The sequence below is a fragment of the Pteropus alecto genome, unplaced genomic scaffold, assembly GCF_000325575.1.
Source record: "Pteropus alecto unplaced genomic scaffold, ASM32557v1 scaffold341, whole genome shotgun sequence".
Classification (NCBI taxonomy): domain Eukaryota; kingdom Metazoa; phylum Chordata; class Mammalia; order Chiroptera; family Pteropodidae; genus Pteropus; species Pteropus alecto.
In genome coordinates, this window is record NW_006430739.1 from 279,046 (window position 1) to 305,094 (window position 26,049).

Sequence of the window (26,049 nt, forward strand, 5' to 3'; positions counted from 1 at the left end):
TGCGACTGTGAGCAACTAAAGGAATGGGATGGCGGGAATGAGGGGACGGTGGCTGGGGATGAAGCTGCAGAGAAAGAAGTCAGACTCAGACCCATGGGTGAGTTTCCTCTCAAGCCTAAAGGTGATGGGAAGCTACTGAAGAGCTCTTAGTAGGGAGATGACATGTTTCAAAAATTTCAGAGCTGATCAATTCACCCCTCTGCTTGAAGTTCTGCAGCTGCTTCATACGGCTGTGCATGTGGAACCTGTGCATGTGGAACCGTGGCCTGAAAGGGACAACTGCACTTTATCACGGGCCAGCACAGCCACGTAGTGCCCACAGCGAGCCCAGTGAACCGGCAGACTTGTGACCTGGAACAGTAAAGGCTTTTTTTTTTTTTTTTTAAAGTAATTCAACTGCAGTCTAGGGCCAACCAGAGGGAGCTGTCCTCGGAGATCTAATTAAAGCAAACGGATGGGCAGGAATCCAATCCCCAAGTTTGGAAGGGACCGCGATGATTCCGCAGGCAGGACCCCTTTCCCAGTACTTCAGAGAGGGTTGTTTATTTTCAATAAAAACATCAGTTAAGGTGTTTCTTAAGGGACTAGTCGCCACTAAAGTTACCACACACACTGCTACTTAACCCGTTGGAGGATGGGAACAAAACCAAAAATAAACACAGGTCAGGTGAAAATTCCAACATAGCCAAGAGACTTAATTGTGTTTTTAATCACGGTATTTATGAATACAGTTGACCCTTGTATAACATGAGTTTGAACTGTGCGGTTCCGCCTATACACAAATTTTTTTCAATAAGTTCTCTAAATGTATTTTCTCTTCTTTATGATTGTCTTAATTTTTTTTCTAAGCTTACTTTAGTGTAAGAATATAGTATGTGATACACACAGCATACAAAATATGTGTTAACCAACTGTTGCTGGTAAGGCTTCTGGTCATCAGTAGGCTATTAGTAGTTAAGTTTTTGGGGGAGTCAAAAGTTATACATGGGGCGAAGGAATTAAGAAGTACGATTGGTGGCTACAGAATGGTCATGGGGATGTGAAGTACAGCACAGGGAACATCATCAATGATACTGTAATAACCATGTGTAGTGCCAGGTGGGTACTAGGCTAATTGGGGAGATCGCTTCGTAAATTATATAAATGTCTAACCGCTATGCTGTTCACTTGAAACTAATATATAATAAATCTGAATATCAACTGTAATCGAAAAACTAAAAAGATGAATAAAAGTTTAAAAAGTTAAAGAAAGTCGTGCTCACTTCGGCAGCACATATACTAAAAAGTTCAAGACAGTTAAAGTTATATGTAGATTTTCGACTGTGCGGGCGGTTGGTGGCCCTAAGCCCCACATTGTTCAAGGGTCACTGTATTGTTGTCCCTTTAGGAAGTCTTTGACCAACCACTGTTCTGAAGAGCAGTCTTAAAACAACAAATTGGAAAAATATGGACCTGTGCTTCTCACTTGATTTCTCTGAAATGTAACAGATAATGTCAGCAGGTAGGTTATAGGTCCATGCTAACTAGAATGCTTCATTAGGAAGGAAGAGGTTCACTTCAAGGGCTCACATAATGGTATGAGCTGGTTGACACAACATCTGAAGAGGTCTCTGTCCTGAAAACCTCTCAGTTCCTAACAGTACGATTGACTGGAAAAAAAGTCCAGGAAAAGGGTATCAGAGAAAGTTCCTGGCTGACTGCCCCGTTCAGTTTTACCGATGTTGGCACCATACCTTGCACACGATCTCTATACCACAAGAATTGTCCCCATGGCTCTGCGCTCCAATCTTCTCAACTCTGCTGATCACTCCCAGGGGAACATCAAGGACGAAATGCGGGTCCTGAGTTTACAAATTAGTGTCAGTCAACAGAGTTTTCATATTTTAAGTCTTTGCTGGCTGAAAACACATTTGTTTTACTTCGCATTTCCTGTTTGCCCCCGCTAAGAAACTGCAGTCTGATTCCTAACGTGCTTGCTGAACATGTTCAGACTACAATTAAACTTCCCCTCCAGGTTTAAGTGCTACTTTAACAGCCTTTCGTTTTGTTTTGTTTTTCAAGATACAAAATCGGTTTGCAAATGTGCATGTCTTATAACTCACCCTCTGGTTCCCTCAGGGTGTTGGGATTTGGGGGTACTTCTAACTCCTTTATTGTTTACTTGCTTCTGAAGCGTTTTTACAAATAAAACGCACTTTACAAAACTCACCCGCTCCACATTTTTGAAGTACATCTTAAAATCCGTCACTGTCAGTGTTCCACTCACGGCTCCCATAAATGGGCAGATATACATGACATCTTTCACTGAAAGAAAAAACTTAAAGTAGCAGCTTGTGCTTCAAGACACCTTAACATTAGTTTCCAAATATATATATCTGTGATTCTAGTTTCCTAAGAATTTTAAATTTGTTATTACTTGAAATAAAGACGGATGGATAGTCTTCTAATAAAATTCTATTTTTTTATACAGAATTCTAATTTGCTACTTAATGAGGTTTTAAGGAAAGGGCCTCCTAATAAGCTGCATTTGTCGCTTTTTTCCAGGTTGGTTAACTTTCTCCTTGGGTGATAAATTAATCATATCAAAAACATATTAATTAAACTCTAAAGACTCTGGGCTACCACTTAAAAAATTACTGCTAATGAAAACTACAGCTAAAAACTGTCTGCTAAGGCACCTCCAGAGGCAGCTGCTTCACAGATGACAAAAACCAGGACCACATCAAGGGAGTGAAAAAAGACTTCTTTGCTTCAAATTCCTTATCACCTTCCATATTGATTATTTTCTTATTGTGACTATCAATATCAGCATATGTAATATGATATCGACAACATATTTGATTCCTATGAGTGTAAAGAACCTCACCTCTCACAAAGGTACCACATCTTTGCCATCTTCCCAAAGTGCCATTCCGTTGGAATGACAGGAACGTGCACCACTACAGGTGAGTCCACGTGGAACAATTACAGGTACTAAAGTTGTCATCCACCCAAAAACTTCTGTTAAACTTTTCTCTAACTCATTATGTACTGAGTGGCTTCTATTGTTAGGCTTCTAGGTATAACTAGACACAGTTCCTGCCCACAAGCAGCCCGTGACCTGTGAGTGACACTACACAGAAAATGACCATTACGCTACAGTCTGATAAATGCTATCATCGCCATGCGGATACGATGTGATAAGAGCTCAGAAAAGGATCAACTTAACTCAGCAGAGAAGCAGGGGAGGGAGAGGAGGAAAGAAGGAGGGAGTGAGTAGCCAGATGTTGGAGGTTAGTGCGGCCCGATCCAAGAGTGCATGAGGGTGATGGGACATGAGGCTAGAGAAGACTTGTTCATGAATGTTCACAGCAGCTTTATTTGTAGCAGCCAAACAGTAGAAACAACTCAAATGTCCATCAACAGACGAAGGGACAAGCAAACTGTGGTGCATCCATACAATAGAATACTATTCAGCAATAAAGTGGAATGACTGTTGGCCCATGCCACAATATGGGTGAATATCAACAAAATTATGCTGAGTGGAAGAAGCTAGATAAGAAAGAGAATATACTCAATGGTTACATTTCTAGAAAACTCTAGAAAATATAATCTAGTCTGTAGGGCTTGGGGATGGGGAGAAGGCATGGGAGGGAGGCTTTATAAAGGGTCCTAAAGAAACTTCTGGGAGGAGATGGATAGGTTCATTATCTTGACTGTGATAATGGATTCCTCAAGCATATAACGTGTCAAAACTCTTCATATTCACTTTAAATCTGTGTAGTCTGATGTCAGCAGAAGAAGCAGACGCATGACATAATTAGCTCTGCGTTTTAAACAGATCAGTCCCCAAAGCGGCATGGAGACAGGGTTGGAAGAACTCCCAGAGGCCAGAGGACCGCCGGGAGTGAATGAAGTTCCAGAAGCCAAAGAAAGAGTTTCAAAATGAAGGACAAGATAAGCAGGGTCCAGAGCCACACAGATGAGGTATTTATTCAGTGGGGGTTGCTGTTTGCAGTCCCTGGTAGAAGAGTCTGCTAACTCAAACGTTCTTGACACAAGATGACTGCTCTGGATGGGAAGAAGGCAACTTAGCAAAGCTGGCTGTCCTCCCCAACCCCAGCAATTGAGAGGTGAAAACAGCGCACCCAGCTGCCCACCCATTCACCCACAGCGCAGTGGACTGCCTGCTGAAATGCCTGCTAGTCCACGGTGAGGGGATGTGGGAGCCCTCAGGCCATCGCCCTGACAATCCAGGCTGGCAACACATGCCCTTTTCTTGCACCAAAATTGTGCTTTCTTGATACATTTTCCTGACAGTGAAGGAATCCAAGAAAGCAGTGGAATTGACATTACAGTGAGTGTCTGATCAGCCTTCAGTTCATCAGAAAAAGTTGGGGCCCCCTTCTGTTGGTAATGCCAACTAATACTCATCGGAATTTAAAGTGATCCTGTACAGTCTTCAGTCTCTTAAGGTTATAAGCACATTAATAAGAATGAATAGACCTCGCCCATTTGTCCCCTAATTTAATCACTTTGGCCGATCTTTAGCACATACACCACCGGTGCTCACAAGGAAAGGGTCATTTTATGGATCTCCATAAGCAAAGTGTATGCATTAAACTTACCAATGGCCTTGATCGATTCTCCTGGAAAAAGTGGTGCTTCTTCCATCTGTGCCAGCTTATTTCCATCCCTTAGAGCCTGGCAAAAAGACAAACAGGAGTAAGTCTCACTTTCTATCTATATACCCAGGAAGAATTGTACTGTTCTGTGCTCTCGCTACAAAGCTACAGAAGCGTGCGAAATGTATGCCCCCACCCATTACAAGACAATTTCAAAGCTCAGCATCACAGGACACCATGCCGCATATTCTAGCAAATTATTACATATATTTAAAGTTTACAGTTAGAAAGCATTAATACAGAAATGGCTTGACATGACAGATAGATACTTTAATCACTATACAGACAGCTACTATAAGGTGCCTCCAGAATTTGGAAATAAAGTAAAAAAAAAAAAAAAAAAAAAAGGTTACCTTCTGAACACGAAACTAATACAAATAAAATCAACATTAGATGTAGGTGCTTAGCTAGCTGTAGAAATGGCCCAGCCTCTGAGATAGCGTGGAAAACCTCGAAGTCTTATTAAGGTAGCCAGGGAGGGGTCTCAGGGCAGTGATATTACCAAGGAAAGCCCTAGGCTTTTGTACTGCAGCCCAGCTACACCATGTGTGTGCACAAAGTGTAGGAGCTTATCAGTGTGTATCCCACCCAGGCCACAAGAGAGCGCGCCCTCATCTGGCAGACAAAAGTATTTCAGTCATGACTGTGGAGTGGTATGTTCCTCAGGCTTCTCCCAAGCCAATTCACTCTGTGCTGATTCCACGCTCATCAAGCAAATTGCTAATAAGGTATTGGGTTTTCTGGCTACAATGATACTAGGAAAAGGATGTCTTGGATGGCTGGCTATGATAAAGTGCCTGGGTATAAATGTAGGTACACGCCCATAGTTCTCACGTCCAGATCGGCACTGTGCTCCAGTAGCCGGTCTCTTGTGAGCTTGGTTACATAGTGCCAGAGAACTCAGGGGAGCTGAGAAAATAGTGCTCTCGAACTTCAAAGCTGGTGACCAGAGCCTGAACTCAGGGCCCATTCCAAGGTACTGCCACCCCCTGAAATGCTGCCAAAGAAACTGGTCACTTTCTCTTTGGCATGTCTGACACAATGTGTCATGAATAAGAATAAGGTGTTTAAACCCCCAGCGATTCCAAAGCTATGTTTCATACAGTATTAAATCCCAAAGAGATGTGAATAGGTCTTGTTTTTTTTTTTTGTTTTTTGTTTTTGAAAGTTTGGGAAATGCAGGAATAAAGAAAACAAGTTAAATTCTGTGTTTGGTGTTTTTTTTTTGTTTGTTTGTTTTTAGTGAGACGTCTTTAGTGTGTTAATATGCACTCCACACCAGCAAGAGGGCGCTAGAGTATGCTACATTTCCCATACCTACTTGATCAGGGGCTGCTTTCTCCAAAAAAAGACTTGTTAACATCAGGAGTGTTCAGCGGAAAACAAATTGGACATCACTAAGTTTTCAGCATGATTTCGTGACACAAAACAATAAAAACTGATAGCTTTTATAATTCTAACGGAAATTACTGAAAATTCAAAATAACTATTTTTCATAGTTATAAGAATATTTCATTACGTTTTATTAAAGGGACTTAAAGGTCAATTTAAAAACACTACACAAGGTAGTTTCATAATTTTTTTTAAATAAAGAAAAAAAGTCAAAATATAAAGAGCAAATTCAATGCTAAATGTTGGTCAGGGCTTGTCTGTTGTACAGACGGGTAGGGCACAATATGATGGGGTCTGTCTTCCTCATCAAGACAGACGGTTAAAATAACACAGATTAGGGTTCATTACTCCCTCCAAATAATTTCATTCCATTTGAATTTTTAGTCCAGATCAGTGTTTAAGACACTTTTCGGCCCAAAATTTTAGGAATGTAGAGAACTATTAAATGGGACTTGAAAAGGTATTTGTATATTCATGGTTATACTCATACCTGACTTAGAAATATATCTTTTACACAATAAAACATAAACCAATATTTATACTTTCAAACGTTTAGTTTTAGAAACACTAAAAAAAAATCACAAATCTTAATAGAAGCCTTAATTTGGAAGTTGGCTTTCTTTAATATATTGGCTGAACTAGAGACTAATTTTATAATATAGTTACAAAGTGAGAAAACTATTTTAATCAAAATCCAAGTATTACATCACTTCAAATATTACACTGTTAAAGCTCATTTTAATGGCTAAATATTATCATATATTTTATAGACTTAAATTCCTTAACTCATATTTAAAAATAAATGTGGCTGGTTAATTTGAAATATGTTTACTAAAGCAAGCTGTTCTAATCAACTGTATCTGTGAGGAGTGGGGAGAAGGAAGGCTCGTTTTAAGCCCTATAGCGAAACATCAAACAGCTTAAAGTCCTTAACCCAGGACAAGCTAGCAGAATGTTGCAGATGGGAGATAGTGGTGATTGGGACCATTTTGAGAATGTATAAGGCTCTCAGGATAGAGGATGAAGAGCAAACGTTTCTCTTCTCTTCCGAAAGCCTTGTTGAATTTGGCCCTGAAATACCTGTGATTTATTTTTTACTATTTTACTATTTTTACTATTATTTATTTTTTACTATTTATTATTATTTATGCTTACAGCACCTGGTCTTCCTAGGTGGTCTCCCATCCAAGTACTAACCAGGCCTGACCCTGCTGAGCTTCCAAGATCAGACATCGGGCTTGTTCAGGCTGGCATGGCCATAGACCATGGACCGTGGCTCCACCGGGGCGTGAACCTAGGACTTTGCGTGTGTAAAACAGACGTGCTAACCGCTACACTATGGAACCACGTCTCATACCTGTGCATTTATATGATGCATGACTGTACTGGTGAGACATAGTGAGACAAACCTCTCACTAATAATAACTAAATCTGGGATGTGATTTTTAAGAGATGAAAAAGCAATTACCAGAAGAAAACAAATAAATGATCCCACTGCTTCAGATTTCCCCATAAAAGGTTTATTTTTTTCAAGGAAACACATTTAACTTTAGCATAGAATTTCAAGAGGAGAATAGTTTTAAAGGCTCATTGCTTTGTGAGTACAGTAGATTCCTTTTATAAAGCTGGTGTTAGGAAATGGGACTCACACTTGTGCTACATTAAGCTTTGACTGCAACTACCAAGTTGCACAGGACATGATTTGACCCTTGATTTATCCAACCCATGTACAGCATAATCAATGAATGGAATATTCTTGTGAATGAAATTTGATCTGATGAACACACCTATTCCTCTTTGTGCCTTTGCTCCAAGCACTGCCCAGTTGAGGAATTCCCTCTGGTGATCTCATCCAGACCCTATTCCTGAGACCCTGAAGGTCCGACTGAAGGCCCACCAGCTCCCTGAATTTGTCCCCGAGGACCTGAGCCCAAGGGATGTCCCTGGCCTCTCCGCTACTTTCTCATCTGAATCTAAGCTGCCGGGTGGGCAGTTTCTATAATGGCTGCATGCTGAAAGCAGTGGCTCTCAAACTGGGCTCTTCGAGGTGCTTCCAGAGTCACCAAAGGAGGGCGGGCTGGGCAGAGGCACAGCTGAGCACAGGGGCTTGCCACATTTTTCTGGAGCGGCACTTCTACCCCTGTAACACACTGAGTTTCTACATGAGCTTTGGGGAAAGTTCTGTTGCTTTAAAAGACTCCAGAGGGTCTAGAGGTACTGAGCAAAGAATAAGCACTCAAGGGTACTCGAATGAGGTTTTTTTCTTCTGATTAATAAATACGAACTACACGGACTCATTCCACAAATACCTGACAAGTACGAGGCACTGTGCTGGGCAGAGACCATGCTCATCTGAATGAAGCGAAGTCCACACCCTCAAGGAGCACCCTTTGCGTACGCATCTGTCCCCTCTAAGTCTTTGTAAAGGCATTTGAGAATCCTGTCGTGACTGAGGCTCATTAACTCATCAATAACCCCTCTGTGGGAAAACCGAGAAGTACAGGTGAACAAATTGCTGGTTGACAAAATGTTGGATAAACCAATTTTTGCAAATAATGTCATAATGGAATCTACCAAACTTGGACAGGAGGGCACTACTATAGTGGTAAAAGCATTTGCTTATCGTCTAGAAATCTAGGATGAAATGGCTTCTAAATACACGATCTGTAGCTACAAACAGATGAACACGTAGAACTTGCCACCTGCTCAGCTTCAGCTTCAGAAGGGTAGCCATTGTGTTCTTCCTGAATCTCCTGCACAGCACCAGGTGCATGGACAAGAAAAGGCAAAGAGGAGAAAGAGAAACACGTGCAAACAGACAGGTGAAAGGACAGAAGTTCTTTTTTAAAGAGACAGTAAGCATGTAAAAGTCGACACACCTTTCACGGCTTTGCAAATCACAACATTTCACCTCTTGGAGGTAAGAAAACAAAGTGTAGGTCATCTATAGCATCCTCAGCCTAAAATGGAATATCTATTCTGTGTTTGTGTTGGGGTAGAAAAATGAAAAGCAAAAACATCATGGATTTCAAAGAATGCACTGTCTTTTTAAAATCAAGCAATGCATACCATAGCAGGTAGCAAAGAAACAAAATAACAGACATATGATATGCTCATAGAAAATAAAGCACACCACGGTAACCAGGTAAAGGGCAAAAATCAAGCCAAAATACAAAGGCAGTCCACAGACATGTATTTTAAACACAGTAAGTATCCGTATGCTCTCAAGAATTAGTCAGCGGTCAACTCCACTGTCATTACCAAAATTTCCACAAACGTGCACATGCACATATCTCATGCTGGAGATAAACATATACGTATACATATACATATAATCTGGTACCTATTGCTAATTGCTAAGTAAATATTGTGAATCATGAATCAATACCATATTAAATATTTCTTTTTTTTTTTTTTTTTTAGGCAAGGCAACCCTTGGTTGACCTCACAGATTGCAAGGACCTTGTCAGTTTATAATCCCTTATTTTTTTTATTTTTTACGCCTACAGCACCTGGTCTTCCTAGATGGTCTCCCACCCAAGTACTAACCAGGCCCGACCCTGCTTAGCTTCCGAGATCAGATGGGATCGGGCTTAATATTTCTAATTACAGTATCAATGTGCTTCAAAGAAACAGCTAACAGGTCACATATCTTTAATTTTTTCCATTTCCTTTAAAGGTATACTGTTCTTAATTTAATTTCTTCATGGAATCAGTTTTTGAACCTTTAAAAAATGGACTTTTAGTTCAGCAGATGCTTTAAGGAATATGAACACTGAAGTTGACAAAATTATAACCCCTTTTAAAAGCTGCATCAAGTCTCTAAGGCTGAAAATATTAAAATTTAGCAAAGATAACATATTTTCCTTCATGAAACTATGGTTCCAAAAACTATATTTCTTTGAAAGGCAACCAGTGAAAAAGTAGCAAAGTTTTAAATGAATTTACTATTCTCCACCTTTCATTTTTGTCAATAAAGTAAAATAGCTACTTAATACATTTTTATTCTTTATTATCAGATTGAATTTAGTACATAGTTGGTACTGCTACCCTTCGAAGCAGGGTAATTTTTAAAGTGCAGCCAGTTTTTTGAAATTTCCGTTTTTTTAAATACAAAGAAAATGGAATCATTCTTTGATAAAAATTTTAAAAACAAATGAATGACTAAACAAAAAAAAAAAAACACAGCATTTCAAAGTCCATGCAAGTGTAAAGCCAAACACTAATATTTAACAATGTGAATCAAAGAAAATGATTCTCACGAGTGAAAGAAAACATGGTGAAAACAAATTTAAACAAAGATAAACCAACTAGAATCCTAAGAATTTAAGTTAACCTGCTTATTTTTGTACGACTTCACTGGCTTCAACAAGATTCAAATTTTTAAACTGAAGTCACTAAATTATTCTGTCAAAATCCATTGTTTTCATTTAATGGAAATAGGTTAATTTTCAACATCTGATACTCAGGCTTAAATACATGCACATTACCAATCTTTGTCTTGCTTTATGAATATTCTGAAATAAAGGGAAGGAAAATCATGAGAAAAATATAAGCTATAAACCCACTAGATGTAATAGCTACATCTGTGGTTTAAGAACTCCAAAATGGACCGATTTTGCTAAACTTATCTTCAGGATTAGAACTTCTGCTTTTTGGATTCAGCATGCAGACATGAAGGTGACTTAAGATCTTACTTAGATAGGATGGACGACAACTGACCGCTTTGTTGTTGCTGTCATTGCTAAATTCTTTAGCATGAATTACATGATAAACAAGGTTAAAAGAGGACTCTGTAGGCCTAGCCTTGTGAGCCCCTGCCACAAAGATCCATTTGGTCAGAATTCATGAAACACAACGAAAAGTCAGTATTACACACTGGTAACAATTTTAGCATCCTGCCCTCACACACACTGGCTTTTATTGTACATATAAACATTGTAACAAATAAAGCGTTTCTAGTGAACATTTAAAGCTATGACACAGCAGAGCAAATTGATCTGGGTGACTCATAAAAACCAGTGAGAAGGTAAAGAACACTAAATAGACTAAGTGTTTGATAAAGCACAGAGACACACAAGTAGGAGGCCCATCTGCTAAAAGCCGAATATCCTTACCCTTATATCAGGCCTCCTGAAAACCTGTTAGTTAAAATACAGAACATCGTCATCACAAATGTGTTACTACTGACCCGCGTAAGATGCCATTAAGCTCACCAGCCCATTCCCTAAGAAACATCATAATCCTCTACATAAAATCAACCAGATCAATCCTAACACATTTGCCCTGTAAGTTTAATTCGATAGCAAATCAATCCTAACACATTTGTCCTATAATTTTCAGGCAAGTCTATGGTTTAGAGAAACTTATCGCCCTTAGGCTAAGACAAATGACATTATTTTAAACACAAACCCCTTCTGTCAAGTGCTATTACAAATCACTGTGAACAGGCAGTGTTTGAAAAGTTCATCTGTGTGTCTGTTTGGAATACTGAAATGCATTTTCCCCAGAGAAACAATGATATAAAAGGGCAGTTCTGCTCCCAAATCAGCCCACAGAAACAAAACAAAAAACCAAAAAACCACAAAAGCTCCCACATTTGACCCAGAGCACACGGCTCAGCTATAGCATTAACGGTGTCATAAAAACTAGCTAACCACAAATCTTAACCTAGTTTCTGTAGAAATTATATTTCCAACTTGCACTCCAGAATTAGACTCCCCAGTGAGGCCACCCCACCGAGAGAAGGGTGCCTATCCTGCTCCCCAGCCCCCACCCAGCTCCCTCTTCCCACCTAGCAGCTCCAGGTAAGAAGAGGTAGATGGCTGGTCTGGGATGGCAGGGGAGGGGAAGGGAGGCTCCAACTGCTGCCCCTGCAAAGGGAAGGCCAAGGTTTATTGAACGGGGACAATAATTTCAGTGACATTCTTCCAGCGCCGCCGGTAGCCTGCGAATGCTACTTGAAATGCAGCGTATGCATTTAGGAGGCCTGCGTCAGAGGAACTTTTGAAAAGCAAATAGTGGTAATGGTCTGAGTAAGACCCGAATCGTCTGTTTCCCATTCCAGAGTCTGAAATCTAATCATCTAATCATTGGCTGTTCTATGGAAAACATATCATTAAAAAAAAAAAACAAAAAACACTAGAGGTTCTTATTAGCTGTATAGGTTTTACTCAGGATGGATAAGATCACATGACTAGGAAAATACAGACTGTATCACTATATCATCGTTAAAATACTCTTTGAAATAAAAAAGATTTTCTGAATTATGTGATGCTGTAGCTCAAAGAGAATTAAAGCCCATAATTTCCTAAACATAGACTATTTAGACTAATAAGCTTAAACCTGGCTTTTTTTTGGGGGGGGGGCGGGGCGATGGATATGTTTGTCATCTTAATTGTGGTGACAGTTTCGCAAGTGTACTTATCAAAACTTATTAAATTGTCTACTTTAAATATGTGACGTTTGTTAATGATATCTCAATAAAGCTGGTATAGAATACATGCTTATATGAGTTTTAAAAACTCAAAATGGGACATAGACAGCAATAAAAATGCAAAATAGAAAACCTCTGCTCCCCGAGCTCCATTCCTCAGTGCTAACCATGTTTAATGAGACCTATTTTTAATTCTGAGGCTCGCCTCCACAACCATATATACAATATGGTTCCACCTTGACTTCTTGATTTGTCAACTTTAAGGAATAGCTAGTGACCTTCCATTTTAAAAGATGAGAAAGTAAGCTTTCTCAAGCTATCTCCCTCTTCCTAATCTGTGCAGATTGAAATTTTAATTTTTAGTTCTTTTGTCTCCTTCGGCAGCAGCTGCATCATAAAAAAAAATACTCATGAAATGATTTTTTAGGCACCAGACATTCTTCTAAGCACTTCGTGTGTTTTAACTCATTTTCTTCTCAGAATAACCTTGTAAATAAGATAAAAACTATTATCGGCCCCATTTTTGATGAGAAAACTAAGGCACAGTTAAGTAATCTGGTCAAGTTCGAGGTGACTGAGCAAGTATTTAAACCCAGGTAGTCTGTTGCACTGCTTCAGCTTGGTGTCGCTATAATTAACACATTTAAACTACAGTCTTCAAACGTACAGACAATCTCTTTTAGGGATGGCGAAGAAATCAACACCACTACCCCTTCCCCCAATACCCCTGTCTACCTCCAAACCTCTGCTCTAGCAAACCATTATTTTCATGTTTGTTCTGTAACTACAATTATTTGACGCTTTGTCTAAAAAGTGATAGTAACAATTGAAAACGAAAAAGCAGACAATGTGCTTTTTACAGTTACATAATTCTTTACTGTAATGAACACCTTAGTATTCCTGGTATAAGACCAGGAAGGTCAGTGGAGGCTCCCTTGAAGGTCTCTAAGTTGATACCCGAGTGTTTCTCCCTGGTTTAGTTGATACCACTCCTGAAACAAACTATTTCAGACACACACAGAGGTTCTTTTTTTTTTTATCCTAGAATCAGATTCTGATCAAAGCTGGAGAAGAGAGCAGTTGTTTTAAGTCAGGAGGCCTGAAGCCAGCAAGTTCTCCCCAGCCAACCCAGGGCCTTGGTCTCTACACATACACAAGGAGAGGAGTCTACTGAGTGAGTACAAGGTCCTGACCAGTTCTAAAACCATAAGAGTCATTTATCTAAGCCTCATGGGAAGACTTCACAAAACATCCTCCCACCTCACGCTTCGGGAGGCAAATCGGCCTAGTGGTTAAAAGCATGAGCTTGGGAGTCAAATCCCACCTCCACCATTTACGCCCCACCAGACCCTTGACGGCCACACCAGCCAGCAGAGTCTTAGTCTCCTCTTCTCTAAATCAGTGATGCTGAGCACATCTCCCTCGCAGGTGGTTGGGTTAAATCGGGTACCATAACTGAATCTGGGTGGGTAAGTACTCAGGACGTGGGACTCGTTAGCATCAGTACTCTTTACGTGACCTTTCTGAGTTGATGGGTCGCGGCCTCCCCGATTTACACAACCCTCTTCACATGCCTCAATCCCCTCTCTCAACTCCTACACATGCCAGGAATCTAGAAGGTACAAAAAAGTTAATAATGATCTTAATCTATTTAACAAAGCAGGTAGACTGCCCGAAAGGTAACTAAAAATTTACCTACTTCTAAATGGCTTTCACTAAATCAAGAAAAAGCACTGTGAAATGACCCCCATTCCTGACACAGAGCCCCTAAAACTCTTGTAAAGAACGGTGCTAAGACCATCTTTTGTTCTAATATTTGGTCTTTGACCTCAGTTCCTGACACAGAGCTCCTAAAACCCTTGGAATTTCCTGGACGATAGAAGTGTCTTTGTTCTAATGAGGTGACTTTGGGTGGAATCCTGGATGGTGGCTTGTTATGGGAAAGACCAAGTCATGATTAGAAGCTTGGAACTTTCAGTGCCACCACCCCCCACATACTCCCAAGAGGGCAGATGGGGCTGGAAAAGGAGTTTATGGACCATGCCTATGTGATGAAACCTCCGTAAAAATTCCAAAAGTATGGGGTTCAGAGAACTTCTGGAATGAACACATCTACATGCTGGGAGGGTGCTACACCCCAACTCATGGAGACGGAAGCTCCTGCACTCAGGACCCCACCTTCAGACCTCGCCTGTTTATCTGTGTCCTTTAAGACATCCTTTAATAAAATGGTAAACGTGTTTCCTTGAGTTCTGTGAGCTGATGTAGCAAATGATCAAATTCAAGGAGGGGGTCGTAGGAACCCCCAATTTGTAGCCACACCTGGCAAAAGTGGTGTGGGACCTGGACACCTACTCTCTGCGACTGAGGGACAATCTCGTGGGACCGAGCCCTTGAACTCCAGGGTTTGCAATAAGTCTGGTTAGTGTCCGAACTGAATTGTAGGACACCCCGCTGGTGTAGGAGAATTGGTTGGTGTGGGAAAAAACACCCACATATCCAGTGTCAGAAGTATTCTAAGAGTGTATTGTGAATAGCAATGGAAAACAGTGAATTTTTCCCCAAACGCCAAAATTCAGATTCGTATAAAAGTTTGGATTGGGGGTAAAATGCCCTTCTTCTGGCCTCGGGTCCCATGCAAATCATCCTTCGGGGCACTCTGCCCCAGAGAGGCGAGCATTCGAGACGACCACTTGCTCCGAGTGGATTTGGTAAAGGAGCCATTATGCCCGTCTGGGCTCTCTGTGATCTGTGTCCAGCCTGCCCAGAGGGGACAGCTTCGTCTCTCCCACCCACGGGGAGTTTGCCTGTGTGGGTCCTGCCCCAAGTGAGAGGCCGCAGTTGTCCAGGGCTCTCTCTGGGGGATTGTGTTTAATTCTGAGCCCACTGTGGCCCTCCAAGCCAGCTTTGATCGATTATCGTGGTCTAAATCTGTTCGGCTCCTGTCTGAGTTCTTTAGAAGGTAACAGTTGACACCCCTAAGTCCCCAACAGTACGAAAATTTCAGAAAGTTTTCAGACGCAAGCCAGAACCAGTAATGCAATTACCAACAAGGTGCACTCTACGCCAGGCACTGTGCTAAACGCTTTACATGTTATCGCAACCCTCCCAGCCTCTGGAGAAAGAGATCCTACTGTTATCCCCAAATGACAAATGAGGAAACTGAGGCAGCAAGCGGCGAAGGAACTTACCCAAGATCAGAAAGCCGGCAACAGAGGAGTGGGTATTCAAATATGAGCTGCCTGGTTTTAGTGGAGGAGGCTGATAAAGGCCCTCAGGCTTAATTCCTGGAATGCCCTGCCCCGCCCCGTCCCTCCTCCCACCACACCTTGTTTACGCTCACCACAGTCCAACTGGTGCTGTATTTTTCGGTGTCTTCTTCCCCTCTATGAATTCCATGCAGCCCCACTCTTTGCACAGAACGGGTGCTCACATTGCACTTATGGAATGGATTGGTGCTCAGCAATTACAATGTATTCCTCCTGTATTTCGTTTTATATATCAAAGCATAACTATATGTTTCATATTTCTGCTATAGCATGAGTTCTTATTAAGTACTAACCAAAACTGATTTTATATACAATACAGAGAGATCCCGTGCACCACGTACCGTGCCATCTGATTTCCCTGATGGTAGTTTAGCAAAAACTATATCAGAACCAGAATGCTAACACTAACACAGTCAAGACACAGAACCATTTCATCACCACCAGGACCCCAATGTTGTCCTTTTACAGCCACATCCATTTCCCACCTGTCCCTCCTCTTCTTAGCCCCTGTTAACTACTAATCTGTTCTCCATTTCTATAATGTCTTCTGAAGACGGTTATATAATTGGAAACATACAGTACATGACCCTTTGGGAGCATCGTTTTTTTTTTTACTCCGTGTAATTCCCTTTTCTCTGTCTTCTCTATTCTGCTGTTGAATCCATCCATTGAATTTTTAAATTTTCGGTTACTGTATTTTTCAGTTTTAAATTTCCATTTGGTTCTCCTTTATCTCGTATTTCTTTATTGAAACTTTCTATTTCTTGTCTCTCACTTTCTACGTTTTCACTGTTTCAAGCATATTTGTAATTGCTTATTAAACAATTTTATGATGGCTTCTTAAAAGCTTTTTCACATAATTCGAACATCTCTATCATCTCGGTTTTGGCATCTATTGATTTTCTTTTCTCATTCAGATTAAGATCTTTCTGATTCTTGGTCTGATGAGTGATGTTTAATGGAAATCTGCACATTTGGAGTATCATGAGATCTTATTTAAACCTTCTGTTTCAGCTGGCTTTCTCTAACGCTGCTCCAGCAGAGAAAGGGAGGGTGTGGGTACTGCCTCGTTACAGCCTGGCAGGGGTGGAATCTAGGCTCCCCACTTGGCCTTGTTGGTGGGTGGGTGTGGGGCCACAACTTTTTCTGCGGTGTTTGGCTGCAGTATAGTGGCTGGTGTCTAAGAGTTTCCTTTTTTCTTGGCTGCCCCTTTCCTGGTCCTTTGACTAGAGAGGAGAGGCTTTTGTTGTCTGTGCCTGTTGGCATTTCTAGGTTGCTGGCTTCTTCGGCGATAAGTCTGGGACATATGTGACAAAAACAAAATGCAGAGACTTTACCGCCCTGTTGTTCCTTGGGTTCTGAGGTCCCTGATCAGTCTGTCTTCTACTCTCTTTCAGAGAATTCTTATGTTTCTTTTAAAGATAATATCCAGGGTTTCTAGTTGTATATAGCGTGAAGAAAAAATACATCTGCTCCATCTTTCCAGAAGCAGAAGCCTAAATCTTCATATTATTAAGCAATAATTCCTCCCTAGAGAGAAGATAACACTTTTCTATTACAGTGGTTACAAAGTGGAGGCCTATAGCTCAGACAGGCAGTAGCAGGGTTTTTTTTCTAATCCAGTTCTCCACAGCCCCTTTCCATGTCTGCCTAGCTTGTTAACTATCCCATGAAGATATCTGTGTTTGCAAACTCTGATGTAATAGACACATCGTGAGGCCAAGCTATCAACAATGGATTACAGCCATGGATTCTGGAAGATCATGCTCGAGCTTCCCTTTTCATACACTAATACTCAGTTTAAGAAATATAAACTAAGACTTAGGTCAAACGTAATAAAGCCTTTCCCATACACTGCATCCCACTTCCTTTCCAAAGCCCTTTGGGAAATTTTGTTGAGGATTCAGAATTCAATCACTGTACTAACTTGTAAAATAATTAAAGTGAGTACAGGACCCTCTCCATTTTGTTTTGCTTCAGAACGTTTAAAGACGAGATCTAGCTATTGTGTGTACATGGACGAGGCTGGGAGAAACAAGAGGAGAGGTTCAGAGCGCTGATGATGATAATGTTGATGATGGAGCCAGAGGAAGGAGGATGATTACATTAAAACTACAGTGTCCTAATTTCCTAAAGGCTGGCCAGAATCAAATCCTTTTGGATAAAAATGGAATTGAAGAATGTTCTAGAAAGAAAGGAATTTAGAGACTTAACAATCTAATCCAAACTCTCTTATCCTTACAGATAAGGAAACTGACACTCAGAGGTTATACAGAGTCACGAAGCTATCCAGTACTGTTTGTACTACTCCGTCACGTTCCTTCTTCCTGGCCTCGTTCTATTTTCTCAACAATGGAAACTGATCAACTGTGTTGCTTCTTCTCATAGTTCCTAAAAATATTTTATTACAATTTGTAACTGGATTATGGAACATGACATTCCGATCTCATTCTTAAATTTATTGACAAATTCCAGAGAGAGATTTTTACTGTTAGCCCAGTAAAAATGAAAGCAATTGAGCTGGCAGTGGAAGGGGGCAAACAAAACAAAATTTTTTATTATGTTTCTTCTAGTAGTCCTAATTATCAGGCAAATCTTCAGGATGACTTGGCACTGAAGCACACATTTATTGAGTTAGTTGATCCATAAATAAACCTAAGAGCTATCTACTCTTTCAGCTGGGACAATGTTTCCCAAACATCTGTCATTCCATTTACCACCTCTACAAGTTTGGTTTGCTATATCTGCACGTCGCTTGTACTAACATTCATATTTATATTTATATCAACTTTAAATCCACTCCTTTTTCATACTTAGAAAGCTCTGAGCAATAACATCCATTAAACCACAAGTGTGATGTGCTCGTTTTCCTAATATACTTTAAAATAATTACATAACTGTTAAAACATGTCCAGGGACATACCATCTAAACTCATCTCATGTGATACCAGTGATATTCTTACCATACTTTGACTGATCTGATCCTGAGCTGTGGGTTTATGGGTAGATAATAAAAATTTGTTCTCCAAAATCTATCCTGAGTTGCTAATTATTCAGACTCATGGGCATGTACCAAATGTACGATCCCACCACCAATTCCAACAGATATAAACCTTGGAAGCCCAGCTTTTCAGATTTTATTGTACATAAGAAAGATATGAGGCACTGGATTCCCCACACTCACAGTGGGCTGGGGGCCAAGGAAGCTGCGTTTTTGCAGGCACCCAGGGAGGGCTGATGTGGGAAGATCCAAGGGTCCACATTTTGTAAAACAGTGGACAGGGCGGGTGGGGCAAAATTGTAAAACTCACTCTAGCTTTTCAATGGCCTGGGTTCAAATTCCAACTCTGACTGTGTGATACTAAGCAAGTCAGCTAACCTCTCTGAGGCTTGGTTTCCTTATCTGTTAAATGATGATTATAATAAAAGCTACCTCACTGGGTTATTTTAAGGCTTAAATGAATGATGTGTCAAAAAGCATTACAAAACCATAGAGCCCTGACCTTGAGTTTAACTTATACTAAATTAATCCCCAACTTGAGTGTGTATTTCGAATAAGATGTTTGCACAATAGATAATTTCAATATTATCGACTGATGACTACAAATTAAATCCTCAAGGAATTGTATCTGGACCTTCAGGGAAACCCCCATCCCCCATGCAATGGCTCCCAGGCCGGAGCTGTTTCAAAGGCCTATCCTGGTAACTCTGCTCTTAAGAACAACTTTATAAGTAGCATACCAAATTATCTTTGTGGTTTAGAGTAAATATTTATTATTTAAAAAAAACTTCTCCTTGAAGAAAACATAACAACTCGTGAATAATAAATTTAACGCCAACTTTGCAGACTTGGCTACAGGGCAAATATAACAAAGACAATTACAAAACACACTCTTATAATAATTCATCAAAGGCTTTAGCTATGATCTGATATAGGTACTTAAAATTCAATTTGCAAAATATAGAAAAGCCTGATTTTCCCCCCTGAATACCATCTGTTAAACCATTCCGATATGAGCTAATTCAGCTACACAACATTTGTAAATAGACTAAAGTGGAAAAAAACCTTGTTGCTTCATGTTAAAATACAGACTCGGTCTGATCTATTAATATAGAGGTTAGAGAGCTATGCACAGTCAACATTCAATCTTTTACAGAACCCAAACGGCACTAACAGATATTCAACCAAATGAAAACATTACAGTTAAGTCGTAATTGTCTGTAAAGAAAATCACTCCAAGGTCTGAGAGCTATTCTCTGCAAATATGGGTCCTTGAGCCTCTCCACTCAGCAGGGCAATTTCTCAGCTAAGGTGAGGGCAACAGGGCAACTGGGACCAGTGAGGTCAGCAGATGCTCAGTGACCAGCCACTCAGACACTGGAGATGCTACAGGTGTTTCTCCCATGGCATATCTGCAGATGGCATATTTTCCCAGCTGGGTTTTGAGGACCGATAGTTCCAGATGCTCCTACATGGCCAATCACGAAAACTAGATAGCAGGGAAACCTGTTAAGGCAGTGGTCCCCAACCTTTTTGGCACCAGGGACCGGGGCTCCTATAAGAATCTAACGCCTGATGATCTGAGGCGGAGTGGAGGCAGTGATGCCAGCGCTGGGGAACACAGCAAATACAGATGAAGCTTCGCTTGCTTGCCCGCTGCTCACCTCCTGCCATGCGGCCCAGTTCCTAACAGACCACGGACCACCGGTCCGTGGCCCAGGAGTTGGGGACCCTTGTTTAGAAATATACTATCACTCCTCTGACTGGGCAGATCATCCAGTTTCTACTAATCCACAGCCGCGCTTTCCTTCAGTAGGAGTAAGCAACGGCATCCCACAGATTGGATGAAGCAAATACAGCAATACAGCCAAATCCCAATTACACGACCTCTTGAGTCAGTCTCTGCACTTGTTATGTTATGAGCTAAAGAGGAACCAAGGCCAGAGCCCTTAAACAAGGAGCAGCTATTAAGAATGAATTAGGATCTGTATTGTAGTTCTTGAATTCTTTGTAAGATTTGATACCTGGCAAGGACCAGGATTTTGAGAGCCTGTTGACTGAGGGTAGTCCAGGATACTAAATGTAATTCACACATACTTGTGAAAATCAATGATTTCTTACTAGCAGGCAAAAATGACTATAATAAACTGAATCCTCAACTCAAGCAAACACTAACACTGCAATGTGAACGTGGTTTCATTTACTGTACCTGTTAATAGTTTATAGACATTAAAACAGTTTTTAGCCTCAATAAAGATGGAGCACCCAAGTTTTTGATTTGTTAATTGATTCAACAAATATATACTGAGCACCCACTAAGTTCCAGGATCATGCTGGGGAACCTGGGGAGTAAAAATAAACCCAGCTCCCTCTGCTGACAAGGAGATTATCACTCTTAACTTTAAAATAAGCAGGAAATCCAATAATAAAAAAAAGATTTCTTAATTCAATAAGGACTAAAACTCAGGCTGTGCATACAGTACTCTTGAGATTTTTGCAAGATTTTTGCATTCTAGTATCACCTGTTAATGCTGAATACCCATAGGGAGCACCTAAACACAGAAACAAATTGTGATGTTAGGGAAATACTGTATATCAGATGTTTCCTGAAATTCGGAATATTAACAAATATAGGTATTTACTATACTAAAATACAAAAATATGTAATATGTTAAATACATAAATCATAAAATGGAACTGGATTTTTAAAAAAATAATCATAATCAAAAGACCGCTTTTCCTCTCAATTACAAAATTATGACCACATAAACTAGATCTTCGTAAAATTTCTCTTCTAGAGCTCAGATCTAACGACAGAGAACTTTTCGGCCTCGTTCCCAAATGGTCAGCCAGCAACAAGGTTGCCAAAGTCTCACAAGAATTAAAACTGCAAAGCTTCTTGGCTACTTAGCATATTGGAAATGAATTAAGGACTCAATGCTGCTTACCTTGTAATCTCGGGATACATTTTCTGATGTCACTGAACCTGAAATCTGACTAGAAATTGTAGCAGCTATAAGCTGTTTACACCATTCAACATGTGATCCTGTAGGACTAAAAGAAATAGTGTGATTAAAATATTTTAAGACATAGGCTCCCAGTGAGAAAAATGAGCACTGACTGGGGATATACATACAGTTCTTTTTTTTTTTTTTTTTTTTTTTTTTTAGAAACGAACTTTTATTAGACTATTTGGTTACCTTTACACTTAATATAAGAACTGAAATACTGACTGACAACTAGGAACTAAGATTAGTTTCCAGGTTGATTTTTAAATGAACCAACAATTTTTTTTTTTTAAGTTTAAGATTCTAAGCATGTTCATCTCTATCATTGAGTGGAATTTTACTCTAGTGCAATCATATACGGTGAATATTCTTAATGTAATGTATATAGAAAATTAATTCTAAAATGAAATATTTATCTCACAGCATATGCTTTTCAAACATTCGATGTCGTGTTGGTAGTTTAAAATCTAGAAGATAATGTAATTTTGAGTGAATCAAAGTGACTCTTAATGTAGCAAAGTTGATTGTGATTTAAAAAAGAACAGACCAGAAAAATGACATCCTGTTTCTATTAATAATGCTACCTTACGTTTCTGTAACTGCTGTGGTAACTTACAAAAAGGCTCTTCTGGTCTATTATTATATCAGAGCTTCACAATCACGATGTGATAAGAAGACAGAACAGGGACTAGCCAACTTGTTTCTGAGATGAGAAAATTCAGGCACGGCGGTGACATGCCCCATCAGAAAGTGGCCTGCTTTCGGCTACACCAGGTCTGTCCCTCCAGAACATGGTGCAACCAGTAGTGACTGACTCACTGAGCTGGAGGGCAAAACAGAGACCAGCACCACAGATGCTAGCCACTGCCTTATATGAGAACACAACGATGCAAAGAGAATGGCACTTTCTACTTGCACGATGCTCTGAAGTGTTCAACGCATTGCCGCATACGGCCTGACAGTGACCCATCTTACAGATGAGAAAACTGAGTCTCTGGTGTTTGAATAAAGTGGTCAGGCTGTGTTCACCTGACTTAAAAGACCACACAAGCAAACTAGGCAGAGAGGGAATTAAAAGTTGCCCCCAGGGGCCAGGCTTCTCTCTCAACTGGTCAAAGCACTGAAGAAATCAAGCTAAAGGGCAAAAGATGCTTATGAAAGCTTACCCTGCAGGTAGTTTGCACTGTAAAAAATGTTCCAGACCTTTAAAAATCTCATTAGTAATTAAATCTGCACTCACGTATTGGAAGGATAGAAAAACCTGGATTCCCTAGGCAGTACGTAAAATAATCTAAATAGTAAAATAAAGATATTTGATGTTCTCTACTAGTGATGTTAATTGTAGTCGCTGACCAAAATAGCCCAGTGGTTCTCTGTGGGGCTAAAAATGTGGTTAAAAAATTCACCGCATGGGCAGACATTCCCATGATATATCAATAATTCATTACCACAATTTCTAACCATGAGGAAGAAGGGAAAAGGGAGGGATTCTAGTCTCCTTTTTAAAGGCTAAGTCACCTTTTTTACCCGGTCATAACATACATACTTTTCTTGTCATGTGGCCTTTTTCTCTGCCAGCACCTACCCTTGATTGCAAATCTAACCGGTCTGGTCACCCTCCGTGGCTACCCTGTTGCCACCATCTGCCCAGCATTCTTTCCCCCTTTTTCTGATAAGGACATTTCTCTCTACTGTGGAGAAAGGCAGCCCCTCCCCACTTCATAAGCTTCTGTGGGGAAAGAAGAAGGAGGGGGCTTGCCCCTTGCTCCTCCTGGAGCCCCCACATGCAAGGGAGTGACGCAGGCTGGGTTAATTCTAAGTTTTCTCTTAGACCCTAGGCTGTGTGAACCTGCTCCAGCCCCACTGGAGGCCACTCCCTACCCCCACCACCTTGAGAAACACACAGAGATAAAGAGCGAGACAAGAAAAAACAAGGGATGGGGGCGGGCTGACAACACCGTTTGCGACTCTGGCTCCAAATGTGCCCGTGACCATCTTTCTCCCTGTCTGCAGCAGTGGTATGTGCCAAGAAAGTTCCTTTTTGGCTTAAGCTAGAATGATTTATGTTTTTAGTCACCTGCAACCAGAAGCATCCTGGCCAACACAGTTACAAACAGCGTGGTATAGTAGGCGGGTAGGCAGGAGGCCTGGATCGGAGTCCTGTTTCTGTCACCAGCTAGCTCCGTGACCTTGAGCAAGCCACATCCTCTTGCAGGACCACAGCTTTGCCATCATTAAGAGAAGTACAGTATTCAGAAGAGAGGGGAGGGCCCCACAGACCATGGGGTGGGGCTGAAACACACCCGGAGAGCCAGCTTCCACTCTCAGGGTCTTGAGTGTGAGTCAGAGCTTATCATGATGATAGAACAGAGAAGGGAGGCCATGTGTGTCCTCACCTTCTCTTTAGTCTGTCAGTCTGCCTCCAAGTGCCTGGTATCAACAACTACGTGCAGGCTGGGGGCTCCCAGCTTTGTTTCTCCAACGTGGACTCTCTCTCTGGACCTGGATGTCCATGATGCCAGGAGACATCTCCACTAGGCGGTCCCAGAGACCCTGCCAACTCAACTGTCTAAAGCAGCGTCAGCCCCATGTATCCTAAATCAGGGAAAAGCACAGCTAGGTACCCTGGCCCCTCAGGTCCGAAAGCTGGGGTTGACCTTGAAGCCCACCCCCCACTTCACTCTCCCGTCTGAATGCTCACCAAGTCACACTGCCCTTATCTGATAAGTATCACGAGAATGCACCTTGCTCAATTCCTACTGCAGTTCCCTTTCCAGATGCCTGTCATTCTGTTCTGCCTCGTGAATTTAAGCCCCATCTCTATGCTGATGACTCCCAAATTGAGGCCTGCAGCCCAGACCCCACCTCTGAACTCCAGGCTCATATAAACCAACTGCCTCTGGGATATACAACTGGCATCTCATAACAGCTATGTCTGGCGCTGAGAGCCTGTCAAGCTCCTGAAACTGCTCCACTTAGAGGCTTCTCCATCTCGGCAACACCACTTCCTACAAGCCAGAAACCTTGAGATCGTCCTGGATTCTTCTCTTACCGAACAACTAATCTTCACCAAACCTTACTGGCTCTACCCTGCAGGTTTTCTTCAAATCATATCCAGAATCTGACCACTTCTCCCTTTCTCCACCCCACTGCTCTGATCTAAGCCACCACCCTGTCTCACTTGGATGACTGCGGTAACCTCCCACCTGCTAGTCTCTCTGCTTCAACCTCTTCCGCTTTTGGTCTGTTGTCCACAGGAGAGCTCACTGATCTTACTGAAATACACCAGATTATGTCACTCCTCTGCTCCGAGACCCCCAAGGGCTCCCCATGACTCTCTACCACCTGCCTCTCTAACCACTCAGCCCCTCGACTCTACTGCTCTCTCCCTAGTTCCCTCCCTGCTTAATGACACTGGTCTCTTCACTGATCTTGGAACATTTCACTCGTACTCCCTCCCCCTCCACGGCGCACAGGCCTCTGCCCAGAATGCTATCACCCAGATATCTGTATGACTGGATCCCTGAACTCTTTGGGGACGTGACTCGAATGTCACCTTTCTCAGTGAGGCTTTCCCTGACCATCCTACATAAAATCCCAACCACTCCCATCCCTTTCCCAACTTACTTTTTTCCCCTAGCGCTTATCACTGCCTAACAGAAAACATATTTCCCTTGTTATTTTTTTTGTCTTTCTCCCACCAAACATATGTTCCACGAAGGCAGGGACTTGTGTCTGTTCCCTGTTATACCCTGAGCCCAACACAGTGCCTGACACAGAGTCGGCACTCATAGTCGCAGAAGAAATGAGTGAGTGATTAGCATCTCCCTAATCTGCTTAATAAGATTTCGTGCTTCCAGTCTATTCGCCATACTACTTACTGCAGAGCAATTATTCTCAAACGTCAGTCCCATCCTGTAGCTGCCCTGACGGAAATCCTGAATGACCCACCTTACTTGTCATGCAGGTGGTTGTTAAAAGTGCAGAATTCCAGCCTCCACCCCAGAGGTGGACAAACTAGATTTAGGGTGGAACCCAAGAATCTGCATTTGAATCAAGCACTGGAGGTGATTCAGTGGTAGGTTATACAGAACTGCTCTTGGAAGAACTGGCCCAGAGAATAATGGCTTAATTCCCTACGAAGGCACAGAGGCCCCTTCAAGATCTGGCCCCTGCCTTCCTTCCCGTGAGTCTCCTCCCTTAGCAGTTTCCCACGTCCAGCACTGCCTGCGTGACTGCACGTTCCACTCCCCCTGCCCCCAGAGTCCTCCCCACCCCG

General features: G+C 41.4%; 1 protein-coding gene across 2 annotated transcripts in view; it reads right to left on the reverse strand.

Annotated features, from left to right (window-relative positions):
* The window catches only part of MTMR1 (myotubularin related protein 1), a 60,420-nt gene extending 38,585 nt beyond the window's left edge, over positions 1-21,835 (reverse strand). Inside the window, exons 1-5 of one of the 2 annotated variants that reach the window (XM_006905505.3) lie at positions 21,711-21,835; positions 11,174-11,197; positions 4,608-4,683; positions 2,210-2,304; positions 1,734-1,841 (exon numbers count right to left, since the gene is read on the reverse strand). In XM_006905505.3, the coding sequence (XP_006905567.1) occupies positions 1,734-1,841; positions 2,210-2,304; positions 4,608-4,653 (249 nt within the window). In that variant the 5' untranslated portion in view covers positions 4,654-4,683; positions 11,174-11,197; positions 21,711-21,835. The remainder of the gene's footprint in view (positions 1-1,733; positions 1,842-2,209; positions 2,305-4,607; positions 4,684-11,173; positions 11,198-21,710) is intronic. The other variant, XM_006905504.3, reaches the window with a different exon arrangement.
* Between the last annotated feature and the right edge of the window lie 4,214 nt (positions 21,836-26,049).